Genomic DNA, 20,796 nt, shown 5'->3' with positions numbered 1-20,796 from the left:
CAAGATGCCCATGATCCAGGCTTCGTGACAGCGTACCATCGTGACCATGGCAACAAAGGAAACAATAACTTATCTCTCCTGTTTTCACGCAGACAAACTATATAGGATTTCGCATTCAAGAGCATCCGTCCCTCACCCTTCTCCAAACGCAGTGATAACAACTGCATTTTAAACGAGTGGCCCGAGGCAGCCAAGTTCACACAACATTTCACTGCAGCCGACAATCAAGGCGGAGTCTGGTTGGAGCAACAGCAATCAATCGTCCTATAGGGATAATTAGGTTTCCACTACCTAATCGTACCTTGCACACCGCAAATCGCACGCATACTTAGAACAAAAAAAACAGCCTATGTGGGAGATTCTTGCCCGCTCATCTCCTAGTGCATGAGTCACTGTGTGGTTACCGTCCACCTAGGTGCAGCTGAGCACTATGGGTACCGTCAGACCTGCACAATGAAAGCCCAAAGTCATGCTGATGTGTGGGAACTGTCACTAAACGATTGAGCCATTGCTCTCATAGCGAAGCAGCGTTTCACTATAATATGCTATCCCCCCCCCCCCCCCCCGTAGAGGCTGCTAACTGTAATACACCCAGACATGAAGTGAGGGGCATCGGTGTCGCTGGCTGGTTGCCTACCTGTCTCCAGGTGCAATGAGATCCTCGCCTCGTTGATGTAAGGCGTGTCACTCTTGGACCGGACCCTCCGGATCGGTCTGCGGTCTACCTCCTCCTCCGGGGCCGCCGCCATGTTCGGCCAGCCGGGCAGCGTCCACAGGCGACCGGCGGGACTGCGAGAGATTCGGCGCCGCAGCAGCAGCAGCAGCAGCAGCCACTCGTGCACCCGCCCGGGCAGACGGTGTAGGAGGGGGGGGGGGGGGGGGGGGGGGGGGCGGGCGGGCTATTGTAATGGTGATGGACGGTAGGAGGGGGGGAGGAAGAGAGAGAGCAAGAGAGAGAGAGAGAGAGAGAGAGAGAGAGAGAGAGAGAGAGAGAGAGAGAGAGAGAGAGAGGAGATGGTAAGCTTGATGATCTGTTCCTATTTTTTTTTTCCTGTAAGTCAGCTCCACCTGCTCAAGTTCCAACTCTATTGGCCAATGAAAAGCAAGAGACCACAATCACCTCTTCTGTTCATTTAAGTGTTGCCAGGGTGGCTTATATCCTCAGGGGAAATAATTTATCGATTTACAGAAAATAAATCGACCACAATCTTGATAATTGAGTCATCCTTTAAGCCATTTATCAAGCAGAAAATGCCATCTATTCCTTTGGCTCTGGGAAGTTGTGATGGGTTTTTTGTTGTGTGGCAATTTTGAGACATTTAGAAGACTAATTGGTTTGTTGAAAAAATAATCAGATGAATCAATAATAAAAATAATCAATAATTGCAGCTATGATCATCAAGCTCACAAGCCTAAATTACAAGGACATCATTGAGGAAAAATAACTAAAATGGACCTGACCATCATTAAATCACAAAAACTACGGGCCTATAAAAACTCACTTTTATAGGAACATAAACATGAAAGGTAAAATATCAAGGTCAGACCTGATATTAAAATCTCACTAGTGAGTTTTAGAAGCCAACAATAATTATGAGGCTGTGTCAAAACATGCTTGCGCACTCTAATTAGGATGTTATGGGCTATTAATTTGGATCATAAGTTGTCATACATTTCTGCTGGCTGTAAATATAACAGGTCTTGCAGGCACCTTTCCTCCCATTTTAAGAAATGTCCACTTATCTCCTTTAAACCCCCCTTAAAAGCAATGCAATCAACCGGCAGCTGCCATCATGAAGCTGGATATGGATCATTTGTGGCTCTTTGAGAAAAGCTTTGTGACACCACCAGTCAATAAAATTATCTACTGGTTTGACAGACTAACCAACAGACATACATTCAGGGTGGGACAAAGAAAGAAGAAGTGACAGGTCTGAGAGTGGTCAGGCTGCAGGGCCGACCAAAACTTATCTGCTATAATTACAATAATTCATCATTGAAAACATGATACAAAATAAACACATGCCATGAAACAGGAAATTTAACAATAGCATAATGTTGCCTATCTTTCTATCTATCTATCTATCTATCTATCTATCTATCTATCTATCTCAGATCAAACAGGGTTATTGGAGTAAAACACAATTACAATCACATTTGGAACACATGTTTTACTGCTCCAATGCTGGCCTCTAGTGGGAAAGGGGAATCAAAAATCACTGTAGCATTGGCATGCTTCCATTAAATCAATAACAATACACAAGAGAGGGGCAGCACAGCAAGCAAATCTGATTCTGTTCTTTATTGACAGTTCTGGTTAAAAGTAAGTGAAGCTGACATTAAATTTTAGTCATCCAGAAATGCATGAAACTACCTTTCTATCCTTAATAAGGCCTCCATACTGCAGGGATGGAAACATGCAGTAAAGCGACTATTGTAGTACAAATGCTCCCTCTGCTGGTCATTTCTGTGTTTGGAGCAGTTGTTATTTACCTCGCTGTCCCTTCTGATAGGCTCATTACCTGAACTCGTTTACCTCACTTTGCCTCCTGATAGGCTCATCACCTGTAAGCGTGACCAATCATCTCAGCTGCTGAGCTGCTGGATGAGAAACAAACACCGACTGAGTTCCTGGTTGCTACAGTTCATGGTCTGGGGCTTCGCTTTGACAGGTAGTCGGTCTCAGCAAACCAGAGATTTGACCAAGGAACTTAGTCGTCTCTGGAAATATGCATATGTTGGAATACCAAGTTGTCATGACGACGTGACGTGACGCCGGTTAAACCGCTGTTACTGTGGAAACCGGCGCTAGCTTAGCTCGCTAACAGACAGCTGCGAGGCTGCTACTAGCTTAGCTGCTACGCAGGGAAAGTGTATTATTTGCTAGTTAATGTGTAAAAAAAACAACGAGCTATAGTGCTGCAGAAATCACAACTATTTTGACAGCATGTGCAAACACAAGTCAAGAGGCTTGGATATGCTTTTATATGTTAACTCAGGTGACCTCTTAGCTTTATAAAGTGATAGTGACCTTACTGAGAGCAAAAATAACCACACTGAAGGGCCTCAACGCTTTTACATTTGAGACTTTTAAAACGAAAGTTACATTCAAGTCACGGTTAGAAAACTGTTTTATGAGGCAAACTTTGAGAAAACCGTTAATGTCTACTCGTGACAGTCTTAATCTCTGTTTTAAAGGCATTTCCAGATGGACCAAAGACTCTTTTATCCATCTGGACCATAAATAAGCCGTCTGCTGCACAACGAAGGACATGTATAAAGTGTTGTTCAAGTTGCCACTCCTTTATTTGTCCAAACAAACATGGCAGCCGGAAGTGACATATCTCCTTGCTTATGTTTAATTCACAAAAACATGGTTACCTTCGTGACTTGAATTATTAATTGGTACTGAAAAGTCTAAAATATGATCATCAACAATTACATGAAAGACATAAGTTGCTGTTAGTTTTGGCTGCAATTACAGTGTAATTTTTCTCTTCAGGCACCAAAGTCAAATGATTGTGCGCCAGTTTGCCTGTAGAGGTTTAATAAACCCACATATTTGTGCTCACCTGAAGAAACCCCCAGGTGGTCAACAAATGGCGAGGCCCAGTTCAGGTAGACTTTCTGCAGCTTCACCTTCACAATGTCTTCATACGAAAGGAAATATTATTTCCATTACTGTCACTTTGTGTATTTTCTAATCAGTTTGTGTGTTTGTGGGGTGTCAATGTTTAGACCTGGCAGCATTCAGGGAGATTTTCTCCAAAGCCAAAAACATAGCCATCATCACTGGAGCAGGTGTGAGTGCCGAGAGTGGAGTCCCCACCTTCAGAGGAGCCGGGGGCTACTGGAGAAAATGGCAAGCACAGGTAGACATCCACTTCTGTTTTTTTTTATCAGCTGTCAAAACATATTGAATGCATTACTGTTGCATCTTTTTCTTTCTTGGATTGCTCCATGTTATTCTCATTATATTTTTCTTACTGTCATAAATCTCATGTGCAGAGCCAAAAAACCCAACCAAACCAACTGGATGACATGTCAGTTCATCATAAAGAGTTTGGGCAGGGTAGTTTGTGTAGAGTAAAGACTAATAAAAGTGATCACTAGTCTTTGGAGCCATTTCTAAACAAACTACCCTGCCCAAACTCTTCCAGGTCTAAGACACAGAGGAATAAGATATATCAGGCTTTTGATACATACACAATACTTGTAAGTAGGATCAATTCATTGTTGGTTTGCACATGAGTTTGCACACGAGAAGAGAATTATAGAAAGTCGCCATTCATATCCTTAAATGGAAAACACAGGTCATGTTTATAGGCAAATATTTAGATGCTTAGTAGCTGATCATAAAGCCACAAGTGATGTTTTTTTTTAGATCAGTCTGTTAAAGTTTTTTAATGTGTTGAATCCACAGCATAACCACTGAGGATTAATCAATTAGTCAATTGACAGAAAATATATTGGCAACTATTTTGATAATCGAATAACTGAAAAAATGCCAAAAATGTGTTGGTTGCAGCACCTCAAAAGTGAGGACTTGAAGCTTTTATGTGTCATACATAATAGAAAACAGAACATCTTTGGATTTTGGACTGTTGATCTGATAAAACAAGACATTTAAAGGCGTCACCTCGGGCCTCTGAGAGGCGATAAATAATGAATCAAGAAAATAATTACCGGATTAACTGATAAGGAAAATGATTGTTAGTCGCAGCCCCAAAGCAGCGATATTCTTTCTCAAAAGAGAATTTCTTGCTTAGGGTACTTGTAGGAAATAACAAACTCTTCTGTCCTGCTCTGGTTTAGGAGTCTTATCAAGCTTCCATCCATTCATCCATGTTCTTTACTGCTTATCTTCTAGAGGGTTGCTGGGGAGCTGGAGTCAATCCCAGCTGACACTGGGCTAGACCTTGGACAGGTCGCCAGTCAATCCCAGGGCTTACATATAGTCAAGCGTCTCTAATGAATTATAACAGGAAGTGAGCTGACTACAACTAAAATAGTCCTGACTCAGAAGAAACCAACATGTCTAATTCTTTAGGAAGTTGCTTTGTCTTCTGTTAACAGTGTAGGACGTAATTTAGCTTAAATTTCCAACAAGCAAAATCTGTTGTAAATAAAGGAGCTTTTGTAATATTATTTTTATAGTGAACTTTTTGATCTGCACTGATTATTGTCTTGGTCTCTGTTAGGAACTCGCCACCCCGGAGGCCTTCTCCAGGAATCCTTCACGTGTCTGGGAGTTTTATCACTACCGCCGCGAGGTCATGCTCACGAAAAACCCTAACCCCGCTCACCTGGCTATCGCAGAGTGTGAGGAGAGGCTGAGCAAACAGGGTCGTAACGTCACCGTCGTCACTCAGAACATCGACGAGCTCCACCGCCGCGCCGGATCCAAAAACATCCTGGAAATCCACGGTAAGTAAAATTTATAAAGAGCGAAGACACTTAAAGAAATAATCCAACTTTTTGGGAAATACATGAGAACACAGATACCACTCTTACGTCTGTACAGTGTGTATGTAGCTGCAGCCAGCAGCCGGGCAGCTGAGTTTATCTTAGCATAAAGACTGGAAACGAGGAAGAGCTCATCTGGATCTAACCGAACAAAATCCACCTACCAACACCTCTGAAGCTCACTCATCATCATTTTTTCAATTTGTACAAAAACTGAAGTGTAAAAGTGACAAAACGGTGTGTTATGAGGGTTATATATCAGACTATTTCCTGGTTCGGACCGGTAACTTCCTTGAGTTAGCTTAGATATCATAGCTTCATATGTACCATAGTTTTTAACAATTCCACATATAGTTTTTTAAGATTCTAGCATTTCATTGTTTGTAGTTTCTTTCAACTGTGTGTGTATCAAGCGGCTGCATACAATTACCTTCACAAGAATAAATAAAGCTTTATTGAATTGAATTGAGCCATACAGACATGATAGTGGTGTCAATTTTTGTATCTAACTCAATGTAAGAATGCAATTTCCCAAAATGTTGAACTATTCCTTTAATACCATTTATTTTCATTGTTGATTGATCTATCAATTATTTCTAGATTAATCATTAATTAATAGTTAAGTGCATAAAATGTCAGAAAATTAGTAAAAAAATATAGATAATAGAGAAAAGTCACACATCCTCACAGTGAAATGTTGCCATTTTATGTGATTAATTACATAAAACGATCCAATTATTAAAATGTTGAAGAATTTTCTGTTGACTTACTGACTTATTGTGTTCTGTAACTTCAGGAAGTCTGTTTAAAACGCGCTGCATGAGTTGTGGTCATGAAGCAGCCAATTACAAGAGCCCCATCTGTGCAGCTCTGAAGGGCAAAGGGTAAGTCGCTTCACCCAGTATAAACTGGTGAACCGCACAGTTCTTCCCTCAATAATATGAACATTTGTTACAAGAGATATTGATCACATTCGTTTAAGCGCAAAATGTCAGAGAAAACAGGCTGATTCAGATGTCAGGAGCTAAATAACACCTGCTAACACGGTGAAAAGGAAACTCTGACTCGCCTGAAATGTCACTTTGTCTCTTATTTGACATTTAAAATGGTTTATTTAAAATCCGTCTCAGCTGCAGATTAAACGAAAGACGTCCTGAGCTGAAATTCAAAATTCATATCAGAACCGATCGTGTCAAGTTAAATTGATCCGTACTGTGCTCTGTTAATAATAATAATCCTGATTAAATTTGAATCCACTCTTCTCTTTTCATTTAAGTGTCCTAAATATCATTTTTGTTTTATTAAAACATCAGAAGGAATACGATGAGTTCGTGCACATCGCTGATGGAGAACAGTTACATTTAAAAGATGAGAGAAATATCATGAATTAGTAAAAGATGAATGAATAATGAAAGAAAATAGATGAAACGGTTATTTAAAGTGTCCCTTTGGATGTTAGTTTTGAGGCTGATTTATTTAATTGGTCAGTATTTTTATGTTTGTTGTGGTTTTTCTGTCATTTCTTCTACTATGATGCATTCAATGTTCTCTTTATGAAGAATTATTAAATTGTCAATCATACTTTAGCTAAGATGTTGTGGATTTATTAACTTTAATGTATTTCAAGTGTAGCTGTTTCATGTGGGGAAATATAAATATCAAATAGAGGATCAGTATCAATATTAAATGACATGAATTTGAAGGGAAAAATGTTTTAGATTTAGGAAATCCCTGCTGCAAGCGTCTCTACATTTAACATTATTTGAGAATGTATTTGGGTGGAATTTACCTTTTTCTTATATTTCACCTGACCTCTTCATCAAACTGCTTCCTCAGAGCTCCAGACCCAGACACACATGACGCTCAGATCCCTGTCCAGGATCTGCCCAGGTAGGATGACTCACATTCGCTTTTTTTTTTTTGCTCTGCTCTTTGCAGATCAAGGTATTTTGTTTGTTGACGAAGCGTATGTGTGTGTGTGTGTGTGTGTGTGTGTGTGTGTGTTTCAGGTGTGAGCAGACAGGCTGTCACGGTCTCCTGAGACCAGCTGTGGTTTGGTTTGGAGAGACTCTGGATTCAGACGTCCTCAACCACGCAGAGAAAGTGCTGGATAGCTGTGACCTGTGTCTGGTGGTGAGTGTGTGTGTGTGTGTGTGTGCGTGTGACAGAGAGTTCAGTCAGTATTACTACCAAACTGAATAATGTACCTGAGAATTTTATTATCACACTCAATAATAGTTAGTGGGCACTGGTGGCCTAAAATTAGAGAAGTGAGCTTGTGAAACAGCGTTTTAATCCCCGGACCAGCAGGAAATTTGAGGCCAGTTTCACCAAATTTGCTACATGTGAGCTGTGACTTGCAACTAATAATTATTTTCATTATTGATGAATCTGTCGATTATTTTTACTAACATACTAACTAACCGATTAGACTTAGTTTTGTCTATAAAATGCCTGTATTTGTGCACATATTTATCATAGTACACGTTGTCACTTTTTGCTTTCAACAGCTTCCCTTTTTATTTTTTTCCATGTTTGTTATTTCAGACATGTTTGGAAAACCTTTTTTTTTTCCTCCACTGGTTTTTTTAAATTCCTAAATAACTTCCCCCTCTGCAGGTTGGCACTTCATCCATCGTGTATCCGGCGGCCATGTTTGCTCCTCAGGTGGCAGCCAGAGGCGTCCCTGTGGCTGAATTCAACATGGAAAACACTCCGGCCACCATGCGCTTCAAGTATGTCACACTATCACACACACATGCATCATTTAAAGGGGACATAACATGCTTTTTGTGATTGTCTTTTATTTTTATACTGTTATGATGTTAAACGTGGTCCAAAACTTGAGGTTAACATGTGTAAAAATGTTGCCTTCAAGGCAAAAGCCAGGGCTTCAGCCTGCTCTGAACGCTTTGTTTGCAAAGGTATCTCTACTTCCCCTTCGTGATGATGTCAGATCGCTCACACATGCCCACAAACAGCCGTCTGTTACGTAATCTTTGTTGCTAAGGTTGTTTCACAGGTTTTTCACGTTGTCCACTCGCATATATCGGATCAGATTCAGGCTCAAACATGTATGGATGTATTGGAGAACTTTCCATTTTGTGTAAAAAAGCAGAATCCTACTAGTATTGTTTATTGATGTGGCCTCTGGAGCCTGCGGATGTCTGCTGATGGGCAGCTTCAGGAAACTGACCAATCAGAACAGAGTGGGTTCATCAGGAGGCGGGCCTTAAAGAGACAGGAGCTAAAACTGCCTGTTTCAGACAAAGGCTGAACTGGGGGGCTGCATAAAGGACCAGTATAAGATAAATAGATTTTTTTTAACTGTAAATCATGCAGAGATATCCCAGTAGAGCCTCAGAATATTAATATAGAGCTGGAAATATGCATCATATGTCCCCTTTAAAGCAGTTTATCTCATTGTTACAGTCTAACAACCTTTTGTGTACGTTTTAGGTTCCACTTCCATGGCCCCTGTGGGACCACCTTACCCCCCGCACTGGCCCGCCACGAGACCGAACAATAATGAGAACCAGTCCGGCTCTTCACAGACCAGACTGTCTAACACTGGAGGACTTTATTGGTACAAATACCAAGAATAATGGGGTTGAATATGACGAGTACCCGACATGAAGAATGTGGACACAAGGTTCATGAAAAATAAGAAGAAGCCAACAAACAATCAAAAAGGGAAACAGTTTGTTCAAGTTGTCACACAATGAAGAGTAAACAGATTATATAATTAATATTTAAACACACTGAACTTTAGGCCGTTAATATCAAGTTGATACACTTTGTCTTTTGTGGCTTCTAGCTTTGATGGTTCATGTTCTGCAAGGTGCCAACAACAGCTGATTTATTTCTATTAAATGAAAAACTTTTAAAAAAATGAAATATTCAACATTGTAGCAGATGTTACTTTGATGCCAAACACTAGTCCGCTGTGATGACTGCAGAGCTTTAATTATAGGGCTGCAACTAATGATTATTTTCATTATCTATTAATCTGTTGATTATTTTCTCGGTTAATCGATTAGTTGTTTGGTCCAGAAAATGTCAGAAAACGGTGAAAAATGTGGAGGACTGTTTCCTGGAGCCCAAGGTGACGTCTTCAAATTGTCTGTTTGTTTTGTCCGCAAACCAAAGATATTAACTTTACTGTCATAGAACACTATATTCACATTTGAGAAGCTGGAATCAGAGATTTTTTTTTCTTTAAAGAATGGCACAAAATGATTAATTGATCATCAAAATAGTTGTCAGCTAATCAATTAATTGACTAATCATTGCAGCTCTATTTAATTCAATAATTTATGTGTTAGTTTCCACTGGTTCTTCCAAAACATTAACTGTGTTGTGTATAAAACCCACTCCATTTGCAGTGAATGAATAATGAATGTATGACAGTAGGGGGCAGTGTTTAGCTGCTGCTGTTGTTGTGAAAGCTTCTCTCCTCCAGTTTGAAGACAAACCTGATTCCTTCCAGTGAATCCGTGAGCTCTGTCTGGGATATGTGTCACTTCTGTGTTGTCTGAATCTATGGACCGTGATGAATACTGTGTACGATGCCTGCCAGTAGCCACGAGTCAGCTGCAGTTAAACCAGGGAAACCAGAGACTGTGCACGCTGTCATGAGGAGATGAAGGATTTGTTATGTATTTCGAGATATGACTGGAATAGCATATTGACACGAAATGAAGTCCATTGAGATAAATGTTCTATTCTTATAAACTGTTTCCTTCCCTTCCTGCAGTGTGTGGTGGTGGTGATGGTAGTGGACTGTGTGTTTACATCTATAGGCTCTCTGTTACAGGCGATGGTCAAAGATGAGATTGTGCCTGACACTTCCCCGCTTGGCCTTACACTCCCAACCCCCCCCCTGACTTTCATCATCTCAGCATAAACACACACTGTGCACAGGCAAAGTTCAATTCTTTACATGGACATTTTCAGGAGTGGAGGATGTCAGCAGAGGTTATTAATATTAAGCTAACCTGATGGAGATTTCTCTACTATCTCTCCCGCCTTTGCTCTCTCTCAGCTACCTCTTGTATTGCTGTTTCCCCTCTCCGCTGTCATCTGTACATCTGCCATGTGTGTGGTGTTTGAGTCGCCACGCAATCCCTCCCTCTCTCCCTCCACTCACCTCCCTCCCTCCCCAGCTACGCCTCCATCACCTGCTCATTAGAGAGAGGATGATGGTCCGACGGTCCCCCATGACTCTGCTCCAAAAATAACAGAGCCAATTTCCCGCCTGTTAGGCGGCGATTTCACACCAATCTGAGTCGTACTGCCCAGCCAGGCCTGTCAGAGAGAGAGAGAGAAATAAGGTGGAAAAGAAAAGCAAAGCAAGGAAAGGAAAAGATGTAGGTCAGAGTGTAATCTCATGACCCCCCCCCCCCCCCCCCCCCCATCAGTGAGCAGAGGTGGAGAGTAACTCAATGTATTTTTTTTAAGAACTCTATTGAAGTACAAATTTCAGCTATTTTGGGAGACTCTTTACATTTTTAAAGAATACGAGATGAGATGAGATAAACTTTAATGTCCCGAAGGAAATTTGTCTCGGGCAAAAGTGCTACGCAGAGCTGCAATCAAACAATACGATACATGGACAAAAACATACCTCACTGATGAGACAATGCAGTGGTGCACATGTGCAAAAAAGTGCTGCACATGACTGCAATCACATGATTCAAGACATACAATGTAAGTGCTGCACCAAACACACATGCATTAAAAAAATCACTAAATACTTGGTTCTCTACACAATGCTGTGCTGCACACAGCTGCAATCAACCAGTAAGCAATACATGACCAACATGATCAAACAATGCAGCGGTGCACTCTGACACCAGTTGATTACATTCAGCTAGAAAGGATAAGATATTGCACGTAACCCAAAGTGTAACGTAGGTGAAACATGGATCATGTTATGAACAAATAGATAAAATCTTAACAATCATAAGACCTAGACTAAAATCTACGGTGCCTCCTTCACTGCGTTTGAGGCACTACTAAAGATAAGTTATTGCACATAACCCATGATAAAGAGGTAAAACAGTTTGAGAATAGTTTGACGTTTTGAGAAATACACTTATTCTCTTTCTTGTATGAGAAGATTGATAACGTTGTTTTGTCTTTGAGTTAAGTACAAGGCTACAGCCAGCAGCTGTTAGCTTAGCTTAGCACAAAGACCGGAAACGTGTAGCCTGGCTCTGTCTAAAGCTAACGAAATCCACCTACCATCATCTCTAAAGCTCACAGATTATCATGTATATCCTATTAGTTTAAAGTATTTTAGGAACAAAGTCCCACCAGGTTGATAAAACTAAACTCAAATTCACAGAATCAATCAATCAAACGTTACTTGTATGTTTATGGATAACTGACAATGCTAACAATAAGACAGAACAAATGTAAACAGTGAAAACTATATGAAATTAATGCACACTAAAAGATAAAAGTGTAGTAAAATCAATAAAACAGATATGTAAATAGAATAAAATAAGAACTAGATCAAATCGATAAAGGACAATGACAAATAAATTGATTAGAGGGAATAATAATTTTATTCAGAAGGACATGAACTCAGTGTCCTCAACAGTCCTGATAGGTTGGATTTCTCAGTCACACCTGTGATTGCAGCATAAGTTCACAAACGAAGATTCAGTGTTTTCCAAAATTTAAAGTCTGGGCCTTTAACTCGTAACGGAATATTTTTTTACGATTTGGTGTTTCTACTTTTTCTTGAGGCCCTTGTCTGTGAGATTTGAATTTAAACGTCTGATCTTTATGACTCCCATGAGGTAAAAATCTAAAAACATGCTGTGGCAGGAAGCACAGCACGCTGCCTCGGATACAACTTGAGGGGAAACTTAGAATAAAAAAAAATAAAAAAAACTGAACGCTAAACACACACTGTGCCAATTTCCACCAGGATTGTATAATTTTTCTACAAATACAAGCTACTCTATATGAAACCAGAATAGCTTGAAAGAGACCATAATCAGAAACGGATTTATGTTTATTAACTATTTATTTGTCTGAAGGAGGGGAAAAAACAAGTTTTCTATGAATTCTTGAGAAATTATGATTGATTTATAATTTGTGTTTGGCTTAATGTCCTGTTTGTTCCTCTTCTGTATGTACTTAATTGTTAATTGAGTGAGATGCGCTGGTTTGTTTGTTGTGTTTATGTGGTTATAGTGTGTTTGTTTATGTGTGGTGGACTCCAGGAAGAAGAGCCAAAGCATACGCTGCTGCTAATGGGGCTCCTAATGACGAAAGAGAAGAAAGTAATTACATATAAATTCTACACATAAGGGGCTTTAAATAAAAGATCAGAGCAGCCACCTTCTCTCTTTCTGTCAGTCGGTCAGTGATGGAAACCAGTCTGACCTCCTTTTATAGGCGAGCCAGGGCTAGAACAAGTGTTGCAATGAAGAGAAGAATTATAGCATCCTCTCCTCTTCAGCCAAGGCCGCTGCGAGGTTACGGTAAATATCTCCGTCAATGTCACTGTGTCACCAGCAACCACGTCAGTACGGTTATATTCCTTCCCCGCTGAAACCCCTCTCGCCACCAGTTTTATGAGCTGTGCGCCCACACGTGACCTCTAATGGACAGGGGGCTCGTGTTTGTCTGTGGCGTCCGCCAGTGCCTGCATGACTCGGAGGATGGAAGCAGTGTAGCTGATTTCCCAGAAGTTTGTCGGCTTTATTTTGTACAAACATTTTAAAATATTTCATTAGTATTTGTTCAGAATTATCACCTCGGCCCGCGTGTTTACCTTTCTGTATTTCTGTAGCTGTTGGGGTCGTTAAAAGGGAAGGAAAATAAGATGCAAGGTAACAGTGGATGGATAATGAGGTTGTGGAAATCACTATATGTAGAATAATATTTAAAAAGCACATGGCTGCACAGTGCATTTTTGTCCCATTTTGATCACTGTAGATGTTCATATTATTCCCACATCCCCAAGGATGCAGGATGTGCCAACACTGTGGGTTACTTATTGGACCAACTTGATTTAATGTACAGTGTGTGTATACATATATATGCATGTATATGAATAATTCGTCTCCTCACAACCTCTCGGTCAGCCAACAGAAATTCCAATTAGAGAATCTTTCCCCTCTTCTTTACAAACTGGAGCATCATATTTTATTCATTCGTTTGGCAAACTGTGCAAGAGAATTAACTTTGAGCAGCGATTCCACAGATGCCCACCTCTCCATCTACACCGACATACCTGCAACTCTCAGTGCTATCGATTTTTAATTCACACCTAGGATAACTTAGACTTTATTCGTTCTCAAACTTCTGGCCAGAGGATCTGCAGTATGACTGTAGGATATACAGTATTCACTGTGTTTGTGTGTTCATTTTCTTAGATTTCTCTTCTTGTGAGATACCTCATGTGTCCGTACAGATAAAAAAGTTTTCTCACTTTGAAAACTCAAGATTTACTGTTTTCTGTAAGTATTGAGCTCAGGCATGTCGTCCTTTGTGTGACACCGGCATGTTTTCATGTGCATTTCGTCTTTGTACACATGGACATGTATGTACTTCTATACCCTCAGTGACAATGCACATGGTCCGATTCACCTCCTAAGGGGCCCCCGGGGCAAAAATTAGTCGTTGGGACCCTATTGATCACCACTATACGTGGTAGTACTCTAGTTCTCACTGAAGCCACAAGACAGAGGACCTGGCATAGTTGATATTATATGTCAGTGGTACACATTTATAGCAAATTTGCCTTTAATGAAATTTTGTACACTGTGGTAATATGGAGTAAACTTTGGGGCCCCTGGGAGTCTGGGGGCCCTGGGCAGTTGCCCACTTTGCCTGGTAGGTAATCCAGTCTTGACGATGCATTCCTTTGTCCCCAACTTCTGTCTTTCCTCTTACTTAAACCTAAATCTATCTTAACCCCAAAACCAAGTCTTAATACCCTACAGCCTTTTAAAAAGAGAGGACGGTCCTCTCACCCTGTAAAATGTTTCAAAATAATTTTCCAAAATGTGCTTTAATTCCCTCAAAAAAGTCCTTAGTTTCCAAAACGTCTTCAAAAAAATCATGCTCAAATTCAAAAAAGTCCTCACTGTTTCAAAATGTCTTCACTTTTCCAAAAAAATCATGTTCCGAAAAATGTTGTTTCCACAAATGTACTCATTTTGCAAAATATCTTCAATTTCCAAAAATGTTCCAAAAATGTCCAAATTTATTCTTATTCTTAAGTTCTCACACAGCAAAATGTCCCTACTGCCCAAAAATGTCCTCACTTTTTCAGAAGAGTCCTCACTCCGATGTCAAAACTCAAATGGATCCTCACAAAGATAGAAGTTCAAGAACATACACACACACACACACACACACACTCTGTTTACTGGCTCCACCATGGCAGAGTTGAGTGCTAATGTGTTGCTGTGGGAACTGAGACGTGTGTAGCACCTCAGCGGAAGGAAGCCTGCAGCACTGCTACTGTATACACACTTCCCACATCATTTCTCACACACTGTTGAGCATTAAAAGGGTGCATGTGCCTCATTTATCTCCAAAATGTCAAGTTTTCATCCACCAAGAAAAAAGTCTTTTTTTAATCTAAAGGTTTTTAAGGCTTTTATTAACAACATTAAACACCAAATGTTTTAACTTTGCAGCTCTGCAGCTCTACGGAGCTTTTTAGTTACATGTAGCTAATTGTTTTAGTTTTATGGCACATTTACTGTTTTGGTTCCCAGAGCTCTCATCAACATCATTTCTAGGAGCAGCTGTTCAGTTAAAAAAAGGTCTGATAAACCCACTGAACACTACCAGCACCAAACAGGAGGCATAACGTTAGCGACCGGCTGGTGAGGAAAGTGCAACATCAAAGCTAAAGAGCCGGATATTTCTCTCAGAAGATGGTGGAGACCAAAACAGAGCTAAAAAGGAGAAAGAATATTGGACTTGGATGACGATGTTATTGTGTGTCGGCTGTTTGTTAACTGGAGGTTTTTGCTTTTTGAGAGGGTCACTGTTGCAGTCAGTACAAGTTAGACCCCGACCAATCGTAGCTTACCAACTTTTATGACTTGCATCACATATAGAAGTAATTGGAGTATCTACAGCTATGCAGACTAAAGCGGTGTATGCAACTATAGGTCAACGTCATTGAACATGTCGTGGAAGTTGTCAAAGTGGGTGAGAGAAGGTACAAAATTTCAGACATGCTCGTCTTTTTGTTGATGCTGTGTCAGTTTTCTTCTTCTATGTAAGCATTTCCAACAGTCATTTATTATCTTCAACTCTCTTCATCACAAAAGAGAATGTCTCTTGTGATGAACCATTGTTGGGCTGATATTGTGCAGTCTGATCCCAGCATTAACCATAAATGCAGTTTTACAAATGACCCGAGTCTAATAATAGATTTCCATCTGACTGTGACAACATGTGAATGTCGGCTTGTTTATCAGTGAAGGTGTTTCCGCTGTTTGTTTTGTTTGACAAGTTATTCTTAGCACCTCACTTCAAGTGTGTGTGTGTGTATGTGTGTGTATGAGTGTGTGCTGCACAACAGTGTTGTTTAACAAGCTTAGCAGGATCAGGTGCTGAGTAATCTGCTGGTAATGAGGCTCACAGTGGTGTGTATGTGTGTGTGTGTGTGTGTGTGTACATGCATGGTGTTTGAGTGTGTGTCTTTCAATTAAGACCGTCCAAAACACAGTTCGTGTGTAAGTTATCGGCCTTCTTTTACATTTCTATTTGCAGAAATTCTCCTTTTTTTTTCTAAACTGACTCCTGTGCTGCTACACCTCACAATCTGGAGACGGTTTTTGCCCGGATATTTCAAACCATATATGATGAAATCCGTGCTGGATTTCTCAGATCACGGCATTGTAAGATATCATATCTGGAGTGTATCTTATCTGCAGATTGGGATCACTTTGATACTATCAGAATACGGAGTTAAGATATTTTTCAGATATGAGTGATGCTGTATTTTGAATGCCACACACATCACATCTCTTGTGTCAGCATATTACATGATACAGTACCACTGAAATATATATATATGGTATCTATGGATAGAAACTTAGATATGACTAATAAATGTGTTTTGGATATTCCATGATATGATTCAAATCTGATCAAAATTACTGTAAATACTTCCTGGTTTTAATTCATGTTCAGATTATATCAATCTGCAGACTGGGAGCACTTTGATACTATTAAAATATGGAGTTAATATATTGTTTGAATTGGCTTTTAGTGTTATTGTGAATGCCACACATGACATTTCTTTTATATTCGGATGGCCTAAATGTTAATATCTAGAAAGTGTTATACAGAAGGAAACTTTATGACTAATATATGTATATGTAAGATTCTCAAATTACTGAGGATGCTCACTGTTTATGACTCATATCCTGATCATATCTATCTCCAGATTTGAACCGCTGGAATTTACATTTCAGATATGACTTGTCATCATATTTTGAAGCACACAACAAAGTATGTTTTTGTAAATTATTTATATGTCTGGATTCATATACGTTAATGTCTATTAAGAGGAGGATGCTTTCATATATGACTAATAACCTTATAGGGAATATGTCATGATATGATTAAATGCTTTTACTGGATTGAAACCACTGCAAGAATCTAGAGCCAATTTACTCCTGAACTGTATGACAGTAACAGTACTGAATATCCATATCTATATCTACAGATATCACTGTCCTGTAACTCTTATAGAGAATATACATAATCAGGACTTGACAGGTATCATCTGCTTAATATTTAAGTGTTGTGTCAAGAAGAATTGACAGATTATGATCATAAAAATACTCTTTGAATTATGTCTGATATGGTTTTTCAATTGTTAAAATCCTTTAAATCACACCTATTCTCTCTCTCTCATCAAAAAATACATGAGCTATAAATATGTAAATATCTTTAATTTCAAAAGTTTCAAAAACATCAATTAATTCAAAGATCAAATCCGTTAAAAATGTCAACTCTAGCCATCCTTTCCTCCTCCTCCTCCTCCTCCTCCTCCTCGCTCTCTGGAACAAAGTATTCCTCTTTACTCCTGGATGCAGCAGCTTTTCTTATTATATTGTCCTGATGTTATACAGTGATGAGTGAAGCGAGGATCCAGTCCCTTCCTCCTGTTATCATCCAGCACCTTCTGGTAGGTCAGCCGTGGTGCCCGCTGTTTTGGAGGAGGAGGAAAATTTGTACAGAGTTTTGTCCTCATCACTCATTAGACTGGCATCCGCTCCCTTCAAATATTCAAAGTTGTCACATCCGAGAAGCTTTTCCCCACTTTCACACTCTTCTAGTGAAGAGCTATAAAAAGAGAGAAAAGAAAACACCATTAAAACAAACAAGGTTAGCTACCAATTCAGTTCTTGGTATTTCAATTTAAGCTGAACATCTCTAATAAAGTTTTTTTTTTAAATATTCAGAGTTGAGAATGTAGAGCGGAGCAGACATCACCCCAAAAGCTTTTGTAAATTCACCAAAACCCTGTTTCAAAGTCATCCTACTCCGACACAAACAGCAAGAATCAGGGAACACTGAGTAATAACATGCTTAAAACATTTAACAGACTAACAAAGCAAAAACTTTGAAGCGAGCTGTCAAGACTCATATCTGAACTGGATTTGTTTTCATGTCTCCAGAGAAAGGGGGGTTTGTCGTTTTAATGGAGCCCTTTTCAGTCTTTTGTACCACAACTTTGTCATCAGTCTCACTCGGTACCAGCTCACCACGAGTCTATGGCCTCGAGAGTTTGAGTTCTAGCTGAGCGCATTTCTCTAAGACCAAATGTGTACCCCCAGTCCTGGATATTTGATGTTGAGAGTGTAGAACAGACCGAACATCACCCCCAAAAGCTCTTGAAAAGTCATCCAGGCCCTCAAGAACTACAGCACCATCCAACAGAACAGCAACCTCAGGAAGTGTCCCAGGAACTGTAGGCCCCTCCAGTAGCTCCAGAGGCCGACTGTCAACCCTCTGATACATGACTCCACCAGTAGCACCCCTCTGGTTTAAGAAAGCAAAGAAATGCTCTTAATTTTTTTTGACATAGAGATTGCAGAGTTGTGTATTAAATATTCTCAAGGGTTCAACAGTATGGTCGACAATCTTATTTCAGACTTACTTAAAGGATAGGTTGTCTTAAAGTGCTCATATGAACACTGAAAGAGGTTATATGAGTCTTCAGCAGTCTGAGTTAGTCATATCAAGTTGATATCTGACACATTCTTTTTAGCATCAAATTCTCTCTTTGTGTTTCCCTGTTGAGCTGTGGTGGAAGTATAGTAACAAAAAGAGGGACTTTGGCACTAAAAAGACTGTAACATTGAAAGATATCTACTTGATTTGACTCATTTGGTCAGTTGAAGCTTCTTCATATTAGCTTCAGATAAACTTATAAATATGTTTTTGCACAGACGGAGGACTATCACTTCCATTGTCAGTGCATTATGAAGGGATCTTCTAATGGTCAGTATGAACAGGAGGAATGATTACAGAAAGAAAAACATGTCTCACTGTTCATTTGGGCTCCTGACTGTTATTTTAAGACACACTTGAAAAAATATGAACTCATTCCCAAGTTTAGACAAAGCAGCAAGATTCATGCAACGTGGCAAAGGCATGCAGCTCTATAGTTTATTTTATTGAGGTCTGCGGAGAGGAGCACCTCTCTATTCCAAAGACAACAGACAATTTAGACACTATTTATACCCAAGACAGATCTTCATGATTTGTACCTGCTGTAGGTGGAACAGGGCAATAAATACATTGACACTGAGTGGAACTGGACTTTTTCTAAAGCTGAAATCTTCATACAACCAAAGCAAATAAATACATCTGATTCAAATTGACCTGTTCATCAAGGCTCTCAAGGAGGATCTTCATCTCCTCCTCGATGGTGCCTCCTTTTAAACGGTAATCAGAGCTCCAGCGTTTTCCTCAATGGCCTTGTGAAAGGTTAAGTGCAGGTCAATCTCATGTGATCCCTGTGAACCCCTGTGGCGTACACCCGTAGGGAAAAGGACAAGTGGCTTGGTGACCACAGCGTTAAAAATGCCATGACATTCTCCACACACTTTTAATGATAATAATAATACATTTTATTTATATAGCACTTTTCTTAACAATGTTTTACAAAAGAAAATGAAACCAACAAGGCAGATAAAATAAGCAAAGAGGTAAAGGCAGAAGTACATAGTAACAATAGAAGATGCACAATAATAGTAATAATAGGACAATAGAATGCACAGGAGTAAAATAATGATAAAAAATAAGATAAAATAACATCAACAGAAATTAAAACATATCAAACATTTCCAAAAGCTTTCACAAAGAATAAAGTTTTAAGACGAGTTTTAAAAGAAGCTGGAGACAAGTGGGTAAGGAGTTCCAGAGAGTCGGGGGCTCTGACAGCAAAAGCCCGACCACCCTTCATCACAAGCTGTGACCTGGAAATGACCAACAGGGCTCCATCTGCGGATGTTAAGGGTCGAGGGGGGCACATACCAGTTCAGTAGTGCAGATATGTAACTGGCTGTTTATTGCCTTAAAGGTAAGTAATAAAAATTTTAAAATCAATACGGAGGCTAACTTGGAGCCAGTGTAGGGAGGCAAGCACAGGGGTGATGTACTCATACCTTTTTGTCCCAGTAATGAAATGGGCAGGAGCGTTTTGGACCAGCTGGTGACAGTGATGGGAGCCCTGGTTGATACCTGAATAAAGCGTGTTGCACTTTTGGTGGTACCTTTTCATCTTTCTACGTAACTGCCAGCAGCTCTGCCAGGTTCATAATGATTTTTTGTCTTTTTTTTTACTACTTTTTTTATTCAATTCTCTTGCCAAAACACACTTACAGCATGGATTAATTACATTCACACAATTATCACTATCCTCTGGATTAACACTAATTTAGAAATGACAACAAATTCGAATCACTTGTTGTTCCGGTTTTTTCCAGAATAAAATCTGCAAAGGTGTGCTTTCAACACACCTGCAGTCTTTAAGGTTTATACACAGTCACTGTATATGCATGATATGTAGGGTCCTCTTTGCTGAGTGCTGCAGCTGCTTCAGTTGGTGATGCTTCAATAAAATGCCGGGATTAGGCGGATCAAACTTGCAGTGCTGACATAGCATATGTGGAAAGAGCCTAATAGGTAATAAAGAGTAAAAAAAAGATGTATTAGAAACAAAGAATACAAATAAAAAACTATTTACATACAAGTCATCATTCATGCTATGCACCTGATTTATGAATTTTAATATTTTTCTCAACAGCATATTCATAGAGATGT

The 20,796-nt window shown here is 39.7% G+C and overlaps 1 protein-coding gene across 1 annotated transcript; it reads left to right on the top strand.

Annotated features, from left to right (window-relative positions):
* The first annotated feature begins 2,566 nt into the window (after positions 1–2,566).
* sirt5 (sirtuin 5) lies at positions 2,567–9,346 on the top strand. Its single transcript, XM_044361984.1, is given in 10 exon segments — positions 2,567–2,672; positions 3,503–3,618; positions 3,739–3,872; positions 5,202–5,427; positions 6,263–6,350; positions 7,303–7,356; positions 7,476–7,599; positions 8,086–8,201; positions 8,926–8,991; positions 8,993–9,346. Coding segments are annotated over 9 exon segments (990 nt in total). The 5' UTR covers positions 2,567–2,672; positions 3,503–3,515; the 3' UTR covers positions 9,072–9,346.
* Positions 9,347–20,796: the final 11,450 nt, after the last annotated feature.

This window comes from Thunnus albacares, chromosome 9, assembly GCF_914725855.1.
Source record: "Thunnus albacares chromosome 9, fThuAlb1.1, whole genome shotgun sequence".
Taxonomy (NCBI): Eukaryota; Metazoa; Chordata; class Actinopteri; order Scombriformes; family Scombridae; genus Thunnus; species Thunnus albacares.
Note: the sequence above shows the minus strand (reverse complement) of the source record. Positions and strands in the feature narration are given on the sequence as shown.